Raw genomic sequence first — 19,796 nt, 5'->3', positions numbered from 1 at the left:
TTCTGCGGCTGGAGTTTTGTCGTTAGAATTCTAACGCTCACTTCAGACACGACTCTAAATACCGGAGTTAGAAAGATCCCATTGAAAAGATAGGATACGCAATTGACGTAAGGGGATCTGCGGTATGGAAAAGTCGCGGCTGAAAAGTGAGCGTTAGACCCTTTTTTGAATGACTCCAAATACCGGGGGTAGCCTAAAACCAGCGTTAGGAGCCTCTAACGCTGGTTTTCACGGCTACCGCCAAACTCCAAATCTAGGCCTATGTTACTTGATGATCTCTGGGTTTTCTGGGGAAAGCAAATTCTATTTAGTTACCTCAGTGTACTGTATGGTGTTTATTTTCATGTTTTCTTGCTCTATGTACATGGTAACTGGTTACACAATCTATTTTAGAGACTGATCCTTATTACCATTTAATTCATGCTAGAAGCTAGGTGGGCGGATCTATTTGCGCAGACAACAGGTTAGCTAACAGCGAAGGTTTCAGACCATCTATCTCTGACTGTAAACTACATACCCCTCCCTGAACATATATAGATTTTCTTTGAGTCACAAGTTTTTCCATATTGTAAACTATGTTATTACATACATTATGCTTATAGCGATTATTACTTCAGATTGATGTTAAATTGCATAGAGGTTGGCAGTATTTATTATTTTTACATGCACAATGGGCTGTCTGTAGCCGGGACAGCATACAGTGAGTAGGTTACACAATACAGCCAAACTTGCCCTTCAGGATATTGTTGCTTGCTACTACCCTGGTTTCAGATATAAACCTAATATTAGTATTAAAAGTCTTTAATTATTACAGCTTATAGTTTACGTTTGATTTTACTTAAGACTCTCCCCTTTTAGTTAGGGTTTCATAATTAAATGGCTTATATCTGTCCCTAATTTTAAATTATTTATAGTTGTATGGGCTGATACTTGTTCTTTCACATCTTTCTAGGTGGTAGCCCACTAAGCATATTGATTGGCCCACACCTAGATCTGATTTTATTACACACAATCTAAGGGGAACCTATCTGCCTACTTCCTATACTTCATAGCTCCTACACTAGCATGTTTAGTATTCTCTTGCACAGGCGTATTTCTTTATATTCCATATGCTCTTCATGTATTCTGAGTACTGGAACATTTCTTTTATGTGAATAACATTTAGGCACCTTTACTGGGGTGACACTTATATGTACATCTCTTTGCCTTGGCTCCCCGACTGAGACGTCCCCACATACTGGATAGCTTAAAATACTACAGTTTCTTAATACTGTACCACAGTTCCTCTTTCACAGCTGGAAACTCCCGACACTCGGTTAATACAATCTTCGCTAGCTTTTAAAATAAAAGTAAGGTATCTCCCCTCATCCTTTCCCACTCTACTTGATAGAGTGGGTCATATCCAATACCCCTTTCCCGTCTCTGTCCAGTGGTGACAATTACCCCTGAGGGGAGATACAAATTATATACAACTTATATCCCTTTACCATATTGGTTAAGTGGTGACATGATCCCAGAAGGGTGGTACAGCCCACTGCACATCCTATATGGTCAAAATTTGATGCAGGGATCCTATGTCTCCTAACAATGAGGTATACACTTTTTTCCCAACAAATTATTTATTTATTTTTGCTTCCAGCCTTACAACTTTGAGTTTATGATAGCTCCCCCCATTCCCCTATCACCCCATTGCCCCTTAGTTCCCCCCTTCTTGACACCATTGAGCTTATCTCATAAGCAAAGGAAAATGATTCCTATAGAAACATTTATTTTATTTTTACATGACAACCACTTAATTCATTCACCAGCAATACTTCTTTTCAGTGATCACATCAACTACCAGTTATAGATAGACTTTCAAGTGTGGACAACTCATTATCTGTAGTGAAGTGGAGTAGATGGATCTGTAAAAGGTCTATTATACCACTTCTATTATTTCTATATTAATTGTACGCATGAGTTTATTCACTTGTACTCCTCTAGATGGTGATGGTCGGCTGATGAGTGTAATTCACATGTTCATAGTAGAACAAAATGTTACTCATGATGGTTGAAACTTATTTCACAATTTGTTGTTGAGATATATATAGTTAATGTTTTATACCGGACTAAGCCCAAAAGCGGCTATAGATTACATTTCCTACCTCCATTGAGTATTTATATTTTGCAAGGGTCCAAGAGTGGCCTACTAATCTCAGTGGAGGTCAATAGAATTATAAAAATGGGGTTGCAACTATCTCTACCCATTACATTTTAATTTTTTATTCACTTGACTGTACACTGTTTTATTACTGTGAATTGTATCCTAACGCTTGTACTGTTTAAGTTTTGGCACTATTACATACACTGTATAAGTTTATAACAACCTCAATAAAAAATATTTTGGGGGAAAAAAAAGTAAATCATAAATTTGATTAATTGGGCTATTACTGGCTAAACGGACAAGTTGGTTAGACAGAAGACTCCATCTATTTATGACCCTCACACACCCTAATACAGGGCTAGATTACAAGTGGCACGCTAACATTATCGTGTGCAATATCACACCCGCATTAACTTGGGCTCATATTGCAAGTTGAAAGAAATATCGCACCGCATTAACTTTCGCTCATATTGCAAGTTGAAAGAAATATGGAACTCACATTAACTTGTGCTCATATTGCAAGTTGAAAGAAAATGAGACCAGGTTAGCATGACTAAAACCTTGCATAAGGGTTAGGGCTAAATTAAACACAACATAAATACATAAAAATAAAGTGTTACACTCATATATACACTATCTAATAAAAATTATTCATATAAATATTTAAAACAAAATGTTATAAGGGTTAAAAGGTATATGGTATATCACAAGTTATTTGAATGGAAAGGGCTATAATGTATACATACATACATATACATGCCTAAATATGTGTATGTATGTATATATACATATGTACAGTATATATGTGTATACATTTTTATTTATGTTTATATGTGTATATACAGTATGTATATACAAAAATATATACACATGTATACACATATATACATATGTATATATACTTTGGAACCGTTTCCACTCAAATACCTGAAAACATGAAAATACATTTTTAATAACTTTTTAATATTTAATAATGTATTTTACTCTTTATGTACTGCAAATATTTTACATTCCAATGTTCTTCACATAGGGGAAAATGTATTTTTAAATAGATATTCCTATATATCTGTATATACCTATACCTACTACTGTATACTGTACATATTCATATATATCTATATATTTTAAATTAATTAAGCATAAATATATATTTAAAAATAAATAGAAAATGTTCTTCTATGTGAAGAACATGGAACGTAAAATACTCATAACTACCTTCGGGTTAGTGCTATGGGTATTACGTGGTGTCGGGTTAGCCAGCGAGCAATAAGTGGTTTTTTCCAGTTTGCGCTCTCCATTGAAGCCTATGGGGAGAAGTTAGCGTGGCTGTGATATCTGAAGTCCTGGACATTTTACTTTCAACTTGTAATAAGCATACTAGCCCTCTCATGTTATTAGTTTACTTCTGGTGGTGTTTGTGAGTTAGTGAAAGTGCTACATAGGTTACAAATAAAACCAGAGCGCTTAACATCACTACCTCAGAAGCTTGTTCGACAGACCACTAAGGGTTGATATAGAATAAGCACAGGTGTAGCTATTAGGACGGTATAAAGCAGTTAAACACGAACCAGGTGAACAGTGAACACACACGAAACGCGTATGTTTGGTTGAGCAGTGCCCTGTATTGTGTTTTTTTGTTTGCTGGTATATACATCATGGTTTATGTTAAATAAATTACTTTTGCTTTCAAGTCTGCCTTACTTTGGACATATTGTGAAGGATTGAAGACTGGCGTGCATGCGGAGGTGTTTTAAAATTGTGAAAGCGCCACATAGCCTATCACTTGTACTCTGACCCATATTTGGTAATATAAATATAATATTCACAACAGATTTCACTTTACAATAAAGTACATTAGTAGTTATTAACTCACAGTAATGTCTCTGCTGTTCAACTCTCTCTTTGCTATTCAACTCTCGCTTTCAAGGGACATGAAACCCAAATTTACTTCTATTATCAAATGTTATTTTTTCTCTAGGTATCTCTTGCTGAAAAGCAAGGACAAAAGCTCAGGAGCTATGTAGTGCTCCAGACACCTACCACATTATCTCTTCAACAAAGCAAATCTGATAACAGAAGCAAATAGAAAACTTTTTAAAAATGGTATGCTCTGTCTGAATCAGAAAATAAATGTTTTGGGTTTCATATCTCTTTAATGTTCAACTGCTCTCTGATATTCAATTGCTGCTTCTCTGCAGATCAACGCTGACTCTGCTGCTCAACACTCTGTTTGCTCACAAGCTTCCCGTCCCCACTTCGACACCACCAAAAAGACTCACAGACTTCTGCCGCCTCCTTTTACACCACCACCACAGCATGCAGTGAACGATAGCTGCTACCAGTTGAAGATATTGCTTGCCATAGAGATTAGATGGACATCAAAACAATACCAGTGTGAGTGTTGCATATACTGTATATAATACATATGAAATAAGAAAAGAATATGGGACATCCCTTCAAAAAGTTCCTGCTTGTGGCACTATGGATTAATCATTATGAAAACCTTTATAGTAACACAATGTAGCACTGGCAAATTATCCCATTTAACCAATCTCTTTGTTAATTAATCACAGTAGCCGTCCTAAACAGTCTTTTGTGTTGTGTGGAGAGGAAGTAATTGGGAGAGTGGCATTAAGTGCAAAGGCTTTGTGAGAGGAAAGGGAAATGGGGAGAAAGCTAGAGGGCTTCTCTTATACTTACTGCTAGAAGCCTGTCTCCAATTTGTAGCCTCCCATCTTTCTGTGCAGCTCCCCCTTCAATGATCTTGGTTATATAGATGCTGTTGTCGCCAGGTATATGCTGGTTCCCAATTCCTCCAGCAATGCTAAATCCCAAACCTAAGGTAAATAGAAATATGGTTGCTACCTTTTATCATATGTATATATATATAAATATATATATCAGAAACTGTCTGTTTATTGTACTATTATCTTAAAACATCATTAGGACAGCCTAAAGATAGTCATATGCACAACCAAGGATTTCTTGAATCTGGCATTTCTGCTGAACGGCTAGTTAATATATTCACTCTTTCTCCAACATAGGTGTGTCCGGTCCACGGCGTCATCCTTACTTGTGGGATATTCTCTTCCCCAACAGGAAATGGCAAAGAGCCCAGCAAAGCTGGTCACATGATCCCTCCTAGGCTCCGCCTACCCCAGTCATTCTCTTTGCCGTTGTACAGGCAACATCTCCACGGAGATGGCTTAGAGTTTTTTAGTGTTTAACTGTAGTTTTTCATTATTCAATCAAGAGTTTGTTATTTTCAAATAGTGCTGGTACGTACTATTTACTCAGAAACAGAAAAGAGATGAAGAATTCTGTTTGTATGAGGAAAATGATTTTAGCAACCGTAACTAAAATCCATGGCTGTTCCACACAGGACTGTTGAGAGCAATTAACTTCAGTTGGGGGAACAGTTTGCAGTCCCTTGCTGCTTGAGGTATGACACATTCTAACAAGACGATGTAATGCTGGAAGCTGTCATTTTCCCTATGGGATCCGGTAAGCCATGTTTATTACGATTGTAAATAAGGGCTTCACAAGGGCTTATTTAAACTGTAGACTTTTTCTGGGCTAAATCGATTGATTATTAACACATATTTAGCCTTGAGGAATCATTTTATCTGGGTATTTTGATATAATAATATCGGTAGGCACTGTTTTAGACACCTTATTCTTTAGGGGCTTTCCCAAAGCATAGGCAGAGTCTCATTTTCGCGCCGGTGTTGCGCACTTGTTTTTGAGAGGCATGGCATGCAGTCGCATGTGAGAGGAGCTCTGATACTTATAAAAGACTTCTGAAGGCGTCATTTGGTATCGTATTCCCCTTTGGGTTTGGTTGGGTCTCAGCAAAGCAGATACCAGGGACTGTAAAGGGGTTTAAAGCTTAAAACGGCTCCGGTTCCGTTATTTTAAGGGTTAAAGCTTCCAAAATTGGTGTGCAATATTTTCAAGGCTTTAAGACGCTGTGGTGAAAATTTGGTGAATTTTGAACAATTCCTTCATGTTTTTTCGCAATTGCAGTAATAAAGTGTGTTCAGTTTAAAATTTAAAGTGACAGTAACGGTTTTATTTTAAAACGTTTTTTGTACTTTCTGATCAAGTTTATGCCTGTTTAACATGTCTGAACTACCAGATAGACTGTGTTCTGAATGTGGGGAAGCCAGAATTCCTATTCATTTAAATAAATGTGATTTATGTGATAATGACAATGATGCCCAAGATGATTCCTCAAGTGAGGGGAGTAAGCATGGTACTGCATCATTCCCTCCTTCGTCTACACGAGTCTTGCCCACTCAGGAGGCCCCTAGTACATCTAGCGCGCCAATACTCCTTACTATGCAACAATTAACGGCTGTAATGGATAATTCTGTCAAAAACATTTTAGCCAAAATTAACCCTTGTCAGCGTAAGCGTGGCTGCTCTGTTTTAGTTACTGAAGAGCATGACGACGCTGATATTAATATCTCTGAAGGGCCCCTAACCCAATCTGAGGGGGCCAGGGAGGTTTTGTCTGAGGGAGAAATTACTGATTTAGGGAACATTTCTCAGCAGGCTGAATCTGATGTGATTACATTTAAATTTAAATTGGAACATCTCCGCATTTTGCTTAAGGAGGTATTATCCACTCTGGATGATTGTGAAAATTTAGTCATCCCAGAGAAACTTTGTAAAATGGACAAGTTCCTAGAGGTGCCGGGGCTCCCAGAAGCTTTTCCTATACCCAAGCGGGTGGCGGACATTGTTAATAAAGAATGGGAAAGGCCCGGTATTCCTTTCGTCCCTCCCCCCATATTTAAAAAATTGTTTCCTATGGTCGACCCCAGAAAGGACTTATGGCAGTCAGTCCCCAAGGTCGAGGGAGCGGTTTCTACTTTAAACAAACGCACCACTATTCCCATAGAGGATAGTTGTGCTTTCAAAGATCCTATGGATAAAAAATTAGAAGGTTTGCTTAAAAAGATGTTTGTTCAGCAGGGTTACCTTCTACAACCCATTTCATGCATTGTCCCTGTCACTACTGCCGCATATTTCTGGTTTGATGAACTGCTTAAGGTGCTCGATAGTGACTCTCCTCCTTATGAGGAGATTATGGACAGAATCAATGCTCTCAAATTGGCTAATTCTTTCACTCTAGACGCCTCTTTGCAATTGGCTAAGTTAGCGGCTAAGAACTCTGGGTTTGCTATTGTGGCGCGCAGAGCGCTTTGGTTGAAATCTTGGTCGGCTGATGCGTCTTCCAAGAACAAGCTACTAAACATTCCTTTCAAGGGGAAAACGCTGTTTGGTCCTGACTTGAAAGAGATTATCTCTGATATCACTGGGGGTAAGGGCCACGCCCTTCCTCAGGATCGGCCCTTCAAGGCAAAAAATAGACCTAATTTTCGTCCCTTTCGTAAAAACGGACCAGCCCAAGGTGCTACGTCCTCTAAGCAAGAGGGTAATACTTCTCAGGCCAAGCCAGCTTGGAGACCAATGCAAGGCTGGAACAAGGGAAAGCAGGCCAAGAAACCTGCCACTGCTACCAAGACAGCATGAAATATTGGCCCCCGATCCGGGACCGGATCTGGTGGGGGGCAGACTCTCTCTCTTCGCTCAGGCTTGGGCAAGAGATGTTCTGGATCCTTGGGCGCTAGAAATAGTCTCCCAGGGTTATCTTCTGGAATTCAAGGGACTTCCCCCAAGGGGGAGGTTCCACAGGTCGCAGTTGTCTTCAGACCACATAAAAAGACAGGCGTTCTTACATTGTGTAGAAGACCTGTTAAAAATGGGAGTGATTCATCCTGTTCCATTAAGAGAACAAGGGATGGGGTTCTACTCCAATCTGTTCATAGTTCCCAAAAAAGAGGGAACGTTCAGACCAATCCTAGATCTCAAGATCTTAAACAAATTTCTCAAGGTCCCATCGTTCAAGATGGAAACCATTCGAACTATCCTTCCTTCCATCCAGGAAGGTCAATTCATGACCACGGTGGATTTAAAGGATGCGTATCTACATATTCCTATCCACAAGGAACATCATCGGTTCCTAAGGTTTGCATTCCTGGACAAACATTACCAGTTCGTGGCGCTTCCTTTCGGATTAGCCACTGCTCCAAGGATTTTCACAAAGGTACTAGGGTCCCTTCTAGCGGTGCTAAGACCAAGGGGCATTGCAGTAGTACCTTACCTGGACGACATTCTGATTCAAGCGTCGTCCCTTCCTCAAGCAAAGGCTCACACGGACATTGTCCTGGCCTTTCTCAGATCTCACGGCTGGAAAGTGAACGTGGAAAAGAGTTCTCTATCCCCGTCAACAAGGGTTCCCTTCTTGGGAACAATTATAGACTCCTTAGAAATGAGGATCTTTCTAACAGAGGCCAGAAAAACAAAGCTTCTGGACTCTTGTCGGATACTTCATTCCGTTCCTCTTCCTTCCATAGCTCAGTGCATGGAAGTGATCGGGTTGATGGTGGCGGCGATGGACATAGTTCCTTTTGCGCGCATTCATCTAAGACCATTACAACTGTGCATGCTCAGTCAGTGGAATGGGGACTATACAGACTTGTCTCCGAAGATACAAGTAAATCAGAGAACCAGAGACTCACTCCGTTGGTGGCTGTCCCTGGACAATCTGTCTCAAGGGATGATGTTCCACAGACCAGAGTGGGTCATTGTCACGACCGACGCCAGTCTGATAGGCTGGGGCGCGGTCTGGGGATCCCTGAAAGCTCAGGGTCTTTGGTCTCGGGAAGAATCTCTTCTACCGATAAATATTCTGGAACTGAGAGCGATATTCAATGCTCTCCAGGCCTGGCCCCAGCTTGCGAGGACCAGGTTCATACGGTTTCAATCAGACAACATGACGACTGTTGCGTACATCAACCATCAGGGGGGAACAAGGAGTTCCCTAGCGATGGAAGAAGTAACCAAAATTATTCTTTGGGCGGAGTCTCACTCCTGCCACCTGTCTGCTATCCACATCCCAGGAGTGGAAAATTGGGAAGCGGATTTTCTGAGTCGGCAGACATTGCATCCGGGGGAGTGGGAACTCCATCCGGAAATCTTTGCCCAAGTCACTCACCTGTGGGGCATTCCAGACATGGATCTGATGGCCTCTCGTCAGAACTTCAAAGTTCCTTGCTACGGGGCCAGATCCAGGGATCCCAAGGCGGCTCTAGTGGATGCACTAGTAGCACCTTGGACCTTCAAACTAGCTATGTGTTCCCGCCATTTCCTCTCATCCCCAGGCTGATAGCCAGGATCAAGCAGGAGAGGGCGTCGGTGATCTTGATAGCTCCTGCGTGGCCACGCAGGACTTGGTATGCAGATCTGGTGAATATGTCATCGGCTCCACCTTGGAAGCTACCTTTGAGACGAGACCTTCTTGTTCAGGGTCCGTTCGAACATCCGAATCTGGTTTCACTCCAGCTGACTGCTTGGAGATTGAACGCTTGATTTTATCGAAGCGAGGATTCTCAGATTCTGTTATCGATACTCTTGTTCAGGCCAGAAAGCCTGTGACTAGAAAGATTTACCATAAAATTTGGAAAAAATATATCTGTTGGTGTGAATCTAAAGGATTCCCTTGGGACAAGGTTAAGATTCCTAGGATTCTATCCTTCCTTCAAGAAGGATTGGAAAAAGGATTATCTGCAAGTTCCCTGAAGGGACAGATTTCTGCCTTGTCGGTATTACTTCACAAAAAGCTGGCAGCTGTGCCAGATGTTCAAGCCTTTGTTCAGGCTCTGGTTAGAATCAAGCCTGTTTACAAACCTTTGACTCCTCCTTGGAGTCTCAATTTAGTTCTTTCAGTTCTTCAGGGGGTTCCGTTTGAACCCTTACATTCCGTTGATATTAAGTTATTATCTTGGAAAGTTTTGTTTTTAGTTGCGATTTCTTCTGCTAGAAGAGTCTCAGAATTATCTGCTCTGCAGTGTTCTCCTCCTTATCTGGTGTTCCATGCAGATAAGGTGGTTTTACGTACTAAACCTGGTTTTCTTCCAAAAGTTGTTTCTAACAAAAACATTAACCAGGAGATTATCGTACCTTCTCTGTGTCCAAAACCAGTTTCAAAGAAGGAACGTTTGTTGCACAATTTGGATGTTGTTCGCGCTCTAAAATTCTATTTAGATGCTACAAAGGATTTTAGACAAACATCTTCCTTGTTTGTTGTTTATTCAGGTAAAAGGAGAGGTCAAAAAGCAACTTCTACCTCTCTCTCTTTTTGGATTAAAAGCATCATCAGATTGGCTTACGAGACTGCCGGACGGCAGCCTCCCGAAAGAATCACAGCTCATTCCACTAGGGCTGTGGCTTCCACATGGGCCTTCAAGAACGAGGCTTCTGTTGATCAGATATGTAGGGCAGCGACTTGGTCTTCACTGCACACTTTTACCAAATTTTACAAGTTTGATACTTTTGCTTCTTCTGAGGCTATTTTTGGGAGAAAGGTTTTGCAAGCCGTGGTGCCTTCCATTTAGGTGACCTGATTTGCTCCCTCCCTTCATCCGTGTCCTAAAGCTTTGGTATTGGTTCCCACAAGTAAGGATGACGCCGTGGACCGGACACACCTATGTTGGAGAAAACAGAATTTATGTTTACCTGATAAATTTCTTTCTCCAACGGTGTGTCCGGTCCACGGCCCGCCCTGGTTTTTTTAATCAGGTCTGATATTTTATTTTCTTTAACTACAGTCACCACGGTACCATATGGTTTCTCCTATGCAAATATTCCTCCTTAACGTCGGTCGAATGACTGGGGTAGGCGGAGCCTAGGAGGGATCATGTGACCAGCTTTGCTGGGCTCTTTGCCATTTCCTGTTGGGGAAGAGAATATCCCACAAGTAAGGATGACGCCGTGGACCGGACACACCGTTGGAGAAAGAAATTTATCAGGTAAACATAAATTCTGTTTTCTCTGTGTGTATTCAGCTACAGCATGCATGCAATTTTAAGAGAACTTCAATTAACTTCTGCTATCCAATTTACTTTGTTCTTTTGGCATCCTTTGTGGAAAAGCAGACCTTGGTAGGCTCAGGGACAACATCAGTAGGGATCTAGTTGGTGATTGGTGGCTATTTACATATACATTTTGTCATTGGCTTAACATTTGCATTCAGCTACCCCCAGAAGTGCATTGTTGATCTAAAGCTGAATTTAACTATATGTTTAACTGCTTTGCATGGGTTACACCAGTTATTTCCAGGAATACTGTAAAAATAAAATGCTCTTATATATTGCAGCATTTTTTTTTTCACTTTGAGGCCCCTTTAAAGTCAGTTCCATAGCAGCAATGCACTGCTGGGACCAAGCTGAACATCTGGCGAACCAACGACAAGACACTTATGTGTGAATCCACCAATCGGCCAGCTAGCTCCCAGTAGTGCATTGCTGCCCCTGAGCCTAGTTATGCTTTTCAAAGGGGATTCCAGGAGAACAACACACATTTTATAATAGAAGTAAATTGAAAAAGTATCTTAAAATTGTATGCTCTCTCTAAACTATGAAAGATTATGACTTTCATGCCACTTTTACTTCAAGGCAAATACTCCCTCCTAAACATAAATTCTTTAAAATCCTTTATGTTCTTATGTCTGTCTGATAACTTATATTATAACCGGATGTACAGTTTTGTTATTCTGCTTTTTCTGATTTGCTTGCCCACTTCAAACTCACCCTCTTCTTCCTCTGGTTGTCCCCAACAAACCCTCATTAATGTTACATTTCCCCACATAACCTACATTTAACCAATTTGTCACCATTTAACATACACACCTTTAGGTCCTTTGAGTAGATTAACCTCCACAATAGTTTCCGGTGGGCTTTGTCTGCGTCGGACCAGCAGTCTCACCACAGGACCAGCCTCTTTTAGAGCTTCAACTGCCTTACTATGCACAACATCTGTGACATCCACATCATTTACACGTAGGACGCAGTCACCCACCCTGAGAAAGAAATTGAACTTGGTCATTTTAAGTATACAGTATTTGAGTAGAGTGAGATGATGGACATATAATTTGGTAAGAATCATAGATCAAAGAAGAACATATGGTCAATAGGGGTCTGATGTATTCAGAAAGAACACCCAACTCTCACCCTAAACGTCCATCCATTGCTGCAGCTCCTCCAGGGATGATCTTTGTAATAAATATTCCAGGATCATCAGGAACGTGCGGATTGTCAATACCTCCAGCAATGCTGAATCCCAGACCTGAGTTACCCTAAAGAAGAATGGTAGACACAAATGAAATAGCCAAAGGAAAATGTAAGGGCATATGTTTGAGTTGATAAACTAATATAAAATGCCCTCCCCTCCCCCCAAAAAAAAGAAAAGAAAAACAGCAGATGATCTGGAAAAAAAAGCCAGAAGGCCATCAAGGGTACAGAGTGGGAGATTTGTAGCAAAACAAAAAAAACAACAACATATTTTCATGTAAATGAGACATAACAGGGAAAACAGTGTTAAATTGTATAATGTAGCTTACTCTCCAAGTGATACATACCCTCTCCAGTACTATCTCTTCATACTTATACAAAGCATCACTGCCGTTTACCTGTAGAGGAAACAAAGACAGTGTCACTCTGATCACTCTGAAAAAGATGGACATTACAAGGTGGAGAGATATAGAGAAAGAGAGAAAGACAGTGAGAAAGGAGACAGAAAAGGTAAGAAAGAGATTACATGCCGAAAAAAGATGAGAGAGAGAGAAAGAAAGGAAACTCTAAATAAGACAAACTAAAGTAACAACTCTTATTTATTATCCACAGAGTATGATACCTACATGGACCAGGAAATAAAAAATAAAAAAAAATCTACCGTTACCTCTCTTGTACTGGACTGTAACAATCCTCTATTTGCAAGTAGGTTGGACTATTATTTGTCATTTCTATAGGTTAAAAAAAACCTTCAGTTTGGATAACTATATGAAAGAGGTAGTAAGACCACATATCAGAACTGGGGAAACTACCCTAGCTACTTGTAAAAAAATGTGCCACATTAAAGTAACTTGTGTTGAATCACCATGCCTTGTACAAATGTGATCCAACACAAGATATGCTCCACTGCCACACAAAACACATACATCTTAGATTATCAAACACAGCATGCATTTAACCCTAAACTTGCCCTGTTTTGTGCTACACAAGATTGCACCTAATCCTGTCAGGCTGAGGAGTAACCTCTGCAATACATGCTGAGAGAATTCACTCATGGACATAGTCATCTAACATGGTTGCACAATCTCAAATGTCTGGCCTCATAAATCTTGCTTGGAAGTGGTTACAACCAGACAGCATCCAAGCTATGCATATTGTGGAACTACTAATGATGAACTGCTTCTGACAAAGGTTACTTGGTACCGTACATCAAGTGGTTAAGTCAATTCATCTCCATACAGCGGAACAACTGCTTGCTTTGGTGGAATATATATTGTTACGGTTGCCTCCAAGCTGGCTGGCTGGAAGTTGGACCGTAGAAAAGGATGCTCCTAGCGCTCCCCAAAGGAGCAGCAGCACCGTAGACACTATAACTGCTGCGTAGCCACCATACGTAATGCAGACTCTACGAACCACCGCTGCTGGGCTGGTATCTCGCCGTCTGCTCTGCGCCCTGGACCTACGACCAGGCTCCAGTAGGTGAACCTCTTCCTTCTGTACCAATCCCTGTAGCTAAGGGAGTATGAAAAACATAGCAATCCCTGTAGTGATATAGCTGTCCCCTACAAACATGAGTCAAAGCTGCAAGTTAGAGGGTCAGAATAGGTCTCATGTGCTGGAGCACACAGCCTGCTTTTTATTGAGGTTACATGCAAACAGGACACTCTCAGGGGGAGGTATAAAATCCCCCATCACACATTTGATATTAGATAGAGAGACACTCCCTTTGACAGGCCACAACATTACTTCAGCAGATAACAAGTTACACACAAGAAAACAATGCAGTCCACCTTATCACTAGCAGTCTGATTAGACAATGGTAAGGTTTATCACTAAACCTAATTAGAGCTGATCCCAGCAAACTTGTATTTAGAATTGAACAAAATTAACTCTTAATGGCACACAATGAAACTGAACCAAGTGGGAGAAAGCCAGGGACAAGTCATTTCACAGGTCTGGGGACATAGTCTTAAAGGGCCATTGTTCACCAAAGTCACAATATGTCCCCAGACGGTTCTTAAAGGGCCATACACACCCAATAAAAGTTAATATACTCTCAGGGGCACAATCTTCCAGGGGCCATAGTCATGAGGAAGGAGGCTGGCAAATAGGCTTCTCCAAAATCCAGGGAAGTAGGGCAATTTTCCATTTAAAGGGCCAGTTACAAATAGCAGTTTGTAACATATCTCCCCTTTTGGAGGGAGACTAACCAGGCACCTGACCTTCTGTCGGTCAGTGCCTAAGTTAGTCTTGTAACCCACCCACAAATAAACATTAGCAGCAAAGTAGCCCCCCCCACAATAAGTAGTACTGGCCTGTAGGTTCCAGGTTGTAGGATGAAAGTGTAGCATCCTCAGCCTTCCTGGCGCAGCTGGGCAAATAGCTGGTGGTACTTGGGGGGCAGAGGCCAGCGGCACTCTGCCCTGGTGCCAGCGCTTCTGCTGGGGTGAGGGGTTTGCAGGCCAGTCCTGTAACAAGGGGGTCTGTAGGGCAGAGGCCAGCAGCGCTCTGTCCTGATGCCAGCTCTTCTGCTGGGGTGAGGGGTTTGCAGGCCAGCCCTGTAACAAGGGGGTCTGCAGGGTAGAGGCCAGCAGCGCTCTGTCCTAATGCCAGCTCTTCTGCTGGGGGCATTGGGGCATAGTCCTGCCCGGTGGCAAAGGGAACGTGGGGGTCAGTGGGGGTTAACATCTCCACTGTTAACCCTGGGCCCAAGTTAGGAGTTAGCTGGAGAATGGAGACTGGGCTCCCAATCCACTGCATCTCACTCTGCTGATGGGGGACAGGAGCAACTGTCTCTGCCCCCTGTGCTGTAAGTGCAGAGACCACGGTCCCATCTGCACGGTTGTGGGGCTTACTGTCTCCCCCTGGTGCGTTAAGCTGCCGCTGGGGAGAGGAGGTTACAAGCTCCTCTCCCATACATACTTCCAGCCGCTGGGGAATGGAGTCTGGGCTCCCAATGCCCTGCATATTCCTCTGCTGCTGGGGGACAGGACCAACTGTCTCTGCCCCCTGTAACTCAGCCTGCCGCTGGGGAATGGAGTCTGGGCTCCCAATTCCCTGCATATTCCTCTGCTGCTGGGGGACTGGACCAACTGTCTCTGCCCCCTGTAACTCATTTTCTCGCTGGAGAGCAGGTGTCCATACCCCCAAACTCCACAGTTGGCGCTCAAAGGCTCGTGCCGCTTCGTTCTCAGTAGCCAATTTTCGGATGATTCAACTGACTACCTCCTGCGCAGGGTCTGGACCATATCGGACTAGCCGCCTCTTTACCTCTGGAACGAAATCAGCACCCTCATAGCGACGGATCAGGTTGAGGTGCTCTTCACAGGGTTCTGACCAGTGTCTTGTCAGCTCCATGCTGCTGTAGGTAGGGACGCTGCGCAGTGGCTAGTGTTGCCCTCAATAACTCTCCTACGATACCAGTGCTGTTGGGGTGCTGCTCCTTGCGCTAGGACGCCATGCCACCGCTGCCGCCAAATGTTACGGTTGCCTCCAGGCTGGCTGGAAGTTGGACCGTAGAAAAGGATGCTCCTAGCGCTCCCCAAAGGAGCAGCAGCACCGTAGACACTATAACTGCTGCGTAGCCACCATACATAATGCAGACTCTACGAACCACCGCTGCTGGGCTGGTATCTCGCCGTCTGCTCTGCGCCCTGGACCTACGACCAGGCTCCAGTAGGTGAACCTCTTCCTTCTGTACCAATCCCTGTAGCTAAGGGAGTATGAAAAACATAGCAATCCCTGTAGTGATATAGCTGTCCCCTACAAACATGAGTCAAAGCTGCAAGTTAGAGGGTCAGAATAGGTCTCATGTGCTGGAGCACACAGCCTGCTTTTTATTGAGGTTACATGCAAACAGGACACTCTCAGGGGGAGGCATAAAATCCCCCATCACACATTTGATATTAGATAGACACTCCCTTTGACAGGCCACAACATTACTTCAGCAGATAACAAGTTACACACAAGAAAACAATGCAGTCCACCTTATCACTAGCAGTCTGATTAGACAATGGTAAGGTTTATCACTAAACCTAATTAGAGCTGATCCCAGCAAACTTGTATTTAGAATTGAACAAAATTAACTCTTAATGGCACACAATGAAACTGAACCAAGTGGGAGAAAGCCAGGGACAAGTCATTTCACAGGTCTGGGGACATAGTCTTAAAGGGGCATTGTTCACCAAAGTCACAATATGTCCCCAGACGGTTCTTAAAGGGCCATACACACCCAATAAAAGTTAATATACTCTCAGGGGCACAATCTTCCAGGGGCCATAGTCATGAGGAAGGAGGCTGGTAAATAGGCTTCTCCAAAATCCAGGGAAGCAGGGCAATTTTCCATTTAAAGGGCCAGTTACAAATAGCAGTTTGTAACATATATAGCTTCAGAAGAAAACTTTTGCTCTGCAATTGTAAGCCCCAGAACGCTACAAGAACATTCTACTAAAAGCTAGTAGGCAATCAGTTGTAATTACCAGGGTCTAGTTTCCAGTCTTCTCAATGAGATTATTGGATGAGTTAACGAGGCACCATAAATCGAATACAAAATCTTAATCTCTTTGTTAAAACAGTTTTTAGCACTCCTTTGGATATCAGGCCACGTAACTTATCAAACACTTTAAATTAAGCCCTGTCACTAATTGCAATACAGCAGAATTTTTTTTATTTTTTTGTTGTAATTTTTTTTACAGAAGTCCTACACGTTGATCAAAACCCTTACTTTTGGAATCATATGGAATCATTCTCTTTCTAAAACAGTAGCTTGAGTTTTGTTTTCTTGTTTCTAATATCACTCATGCTCAGTTCACATTTTATCAAACACACTCTCTTCCTGGTTGCAATTAAATATCTATAGCAAACCACACTTTCAAACTATGAAAAATGATCAGAACTAAAACATTATCATCAGAATGTTCATTTGTAATTGCAATAAAATGTTTGAATGTAATCAAAATAGCTTTTAGGCGTCTATTAACACGCAATGATAAACAAGGGGTTCATTACATGTCACAAGTTGAGCTTGTATTATATTATTTGACATCAGTGTGGCTCTGTGCAAGCATTACATTTGACAAGTCTGTCTGAGGCTAGGATGAGTGTGGGTTCAGTTTGAGAGGATGAAGATAAAGAAAGTAAACATGCTGACATTTATAGTCAAGCAGTAAGTAAGCTGCCTGGCAGATGTAATATGCGGAGTAGCGATAGGATGTCCTCACAAAAAAATCAAGATAAGTTAAGGGTGCTAAATCATGCTAGGCCAGAATACGTTCCACCAGAATATCAGACTCCGTTACACATGAGGAAGAATAATGATGATCAGAAAGAACAAAATCAGTCCCAAAGTAAGGATGCTAGCATGCCACACCAGCTCTCTGATGGGCACTGGGGCACACAGTTAACCATAATGAAATATTTTTATAGTACTGATATAAGATATCATTAACCATTCAAAAATTGTGTTTCTCAAGAAATACATACTGTGTCACTAAGAAAATGCTTTTCTTTTTTTTGCAGAAAAGATAATGTTAATGAAAAACGTTAGTCCTTTTATTGTACTTTATTGCTCAGAAATTCATTGTAAAAAACATAAATTATGCTTATCTGATAATTTAATTTCCATCTGTATGGTAAGAGTCCACAGGTACATTCCTTACTTGTGGGAAATACTGAACCTGGCCACCAGGAGGAGGCAAACACACCCCAGCCAAAGGCTTAAATACCTCCCCCACTTCCTCATAACCGCAGTCATTCGGCAGAGGGAACAAGGAACAGTAGGAGAAATATCAGGGTGAAAAAGGTGCCAGAAGAATACATTTAAATTTAGGGCCGCCCATCGGAGAACACGGGCGGGAGCTGTGGACTTTTCCCATACAGATGGAAATTAAATTATCTTAATATGGGAAGAGTCCCCAGCTGCATTCCTTACTTGTGGGAAACATATATCCAAGCTCTAGAGTACACAGAATGCTAACGGGAGGGAAAAAAGAGAGGCGGACCCTATTCTGAGGGCACCAAAGCCTGCAAAACCTTTCTCCTGAATGCTGCTTCAGCAGAAGCAAAAACATCAAACTTGTAAAATTTGGGAAAAAGTCTATAAGGAGAACCACGTAGCCGCCTTACAAATCTGATCCATAAAGACCTCATTTTTGAAGGCCCAAGAGGAAACCACTGCTCTCGTAGAATGAGCCGTAATCCTCAGAGGAGGCTTATGTCCCGCCGTTTCTATGCTAAACGGATGACACTCCTCAGACAAAAAGATAAGGAACTTGAGAATTAAGTGAGTTTGGGGGGTGGCAGAGTTTATTTAACTGTGACAGGTATCCCGTGTATTATTATCTGTATAGTAGCAATTAAATGCTTAATTTATTACAAGAGAGGCCTGTTGTGGTTGACTGGTTAAAAGAAGTATATAACAACTAGTTAAACTAATTGTAACAGAGGATACAATCCAGTTTAAAGAAAGAACCAGTTACCACAATGGTGTAATACCAATGGACTCTGCTATGACAGAGATTATATAAATGTTAAAAAATGTTCCATATCATTCATACATTTAAATCTTTATTGTTAACAACTAGGAACATGCACACATTCAGTAGCAAGGCTAAAGATTAAAAACACTTAAACTCAGTGGATTGCACAATCGCAATAAGTACTAGTATAAGTAATAAACCATAGTGTTAAGCTATCCTCAGTCCATAAATTATTAGCAGTAAACTAAGCCCTTACAATCCGAGGACTGATTAAATTTTACTTCTATTTCTTATAAGGACCAGAGGATATTATATTAAGTCTTTAAATTGATAGCACATAACTATTATCCAAACAAGCAAGCATATTAAAAAGGACGAACAGGAGAGACAGAGCTGCTCCTGACGGACCCCTGACGCGCGTTTCACGACCCCCTCTGAGGAAGCGTTCGTGAAACGCGCGTCAGGGGTCCGTCAGGAGCAGCTCTGTCTCTCCTGTTCGTCCTTTTTAATTTGCTTGCTTGTGTGGATAATAGTTATGTACTATGAATTTGAAGACTTAGTATCAAATCCGCTGGTCCTTATAAGAAATAGAAGTAAAATTTAATCAGCCCTCGGATTGTAAGGGCTTAGTTTACTGCTAATAATTTATGGACTGAGGATAGCTTAACACTATGGTTTATTACTTATACTAGTACTCATTGCGGTTGTGCAATCCACTGAGTTTAAGTGTTTTTAATCTTTAGCCTTGCTACTGAATGTGTGCATGTTCCTAGTTGTTAACAATAAAGATTTAAATGTATGAATGATATGGAACATTTTTTAACATTTATATAATCTCTGTCATAGCAGAGTCCTTTGGTATTACACCATTGTGGTAACTGGTTCTTTCTTTAAACTGGATTGTATCCTCTGTTACAATTAGTTTAACTAGTTGTTATAAAGATAAAGAAGTCGAAGAGGCCCTCTTACCCCTACGCTTCCCGGAAAATAGAACAAACAGAGAAAGAGGTTTGTCTAAATTCCCTTGTGGCCCAAAGA

General features: G+C 41.5%; 1 protein-coding gene across 4 annotated transcripts in view; it reads right to left on the bottom strand.

The window, feature by feature from the left end:
* The window catches only part of DLG3 (discs large MAGUK scaffold protein 3), a 482,093-nt gene that overhangs the window by 335,346 nt on the left and 126,951 nt on the right, over positions 1 to 19,796 (bottom strand). For 3 of the 4 annotated variants that reach the window (XM_053699068.1, XM_053699069.1, XM_053699070.1), the window contains 4 exons: positions 12,630 to 12,680; positions 12,223 to 12,347; positions 11,902 to 12,071; positions 4,844 to 4,980 (listed from right to left, as the gene is read on the bottom strand). In XM_053699068.1, the coding sequence (XP_053555043.1) occupies positions 4,844 to 4,980; positions 11,902 to 12,071; positions 12,223 to 12,347; positions 12,630 to 12,680 (483 nt within the window). The remainder of the gene's footprint in view (positions 1 to 4,843; positions 4,981 to 11,901; positions 12,072 to 12,222; positions 12,348 to 12,629; positions 12,681 to 19,796) is intronic. The other variant, XM_053699071.1, reaches the window with a different exon arrangement.

The sequence above is a fragment of the Bombina bombina genome, chromosome 1, assembly GCF_027579735.1.
Source record: "Bombina bombina isolate aBomBom1 chromosome 1, aBomBom1.pri, whole genome shotgun sequence".
In the NCBI taxonomy this organism is placed as follows: domain Eukaryota; kingdom Metazoa; phylum Chordata; class Amphibia; order Anura; family Bombinatoridae; genus Bombina; species Bombina bombina.
The sequence above is the reverse complement of the archived record's forward strand: the minus strand, read 5'-3'. Positions and strand labels throughout refer to the sequence as shown.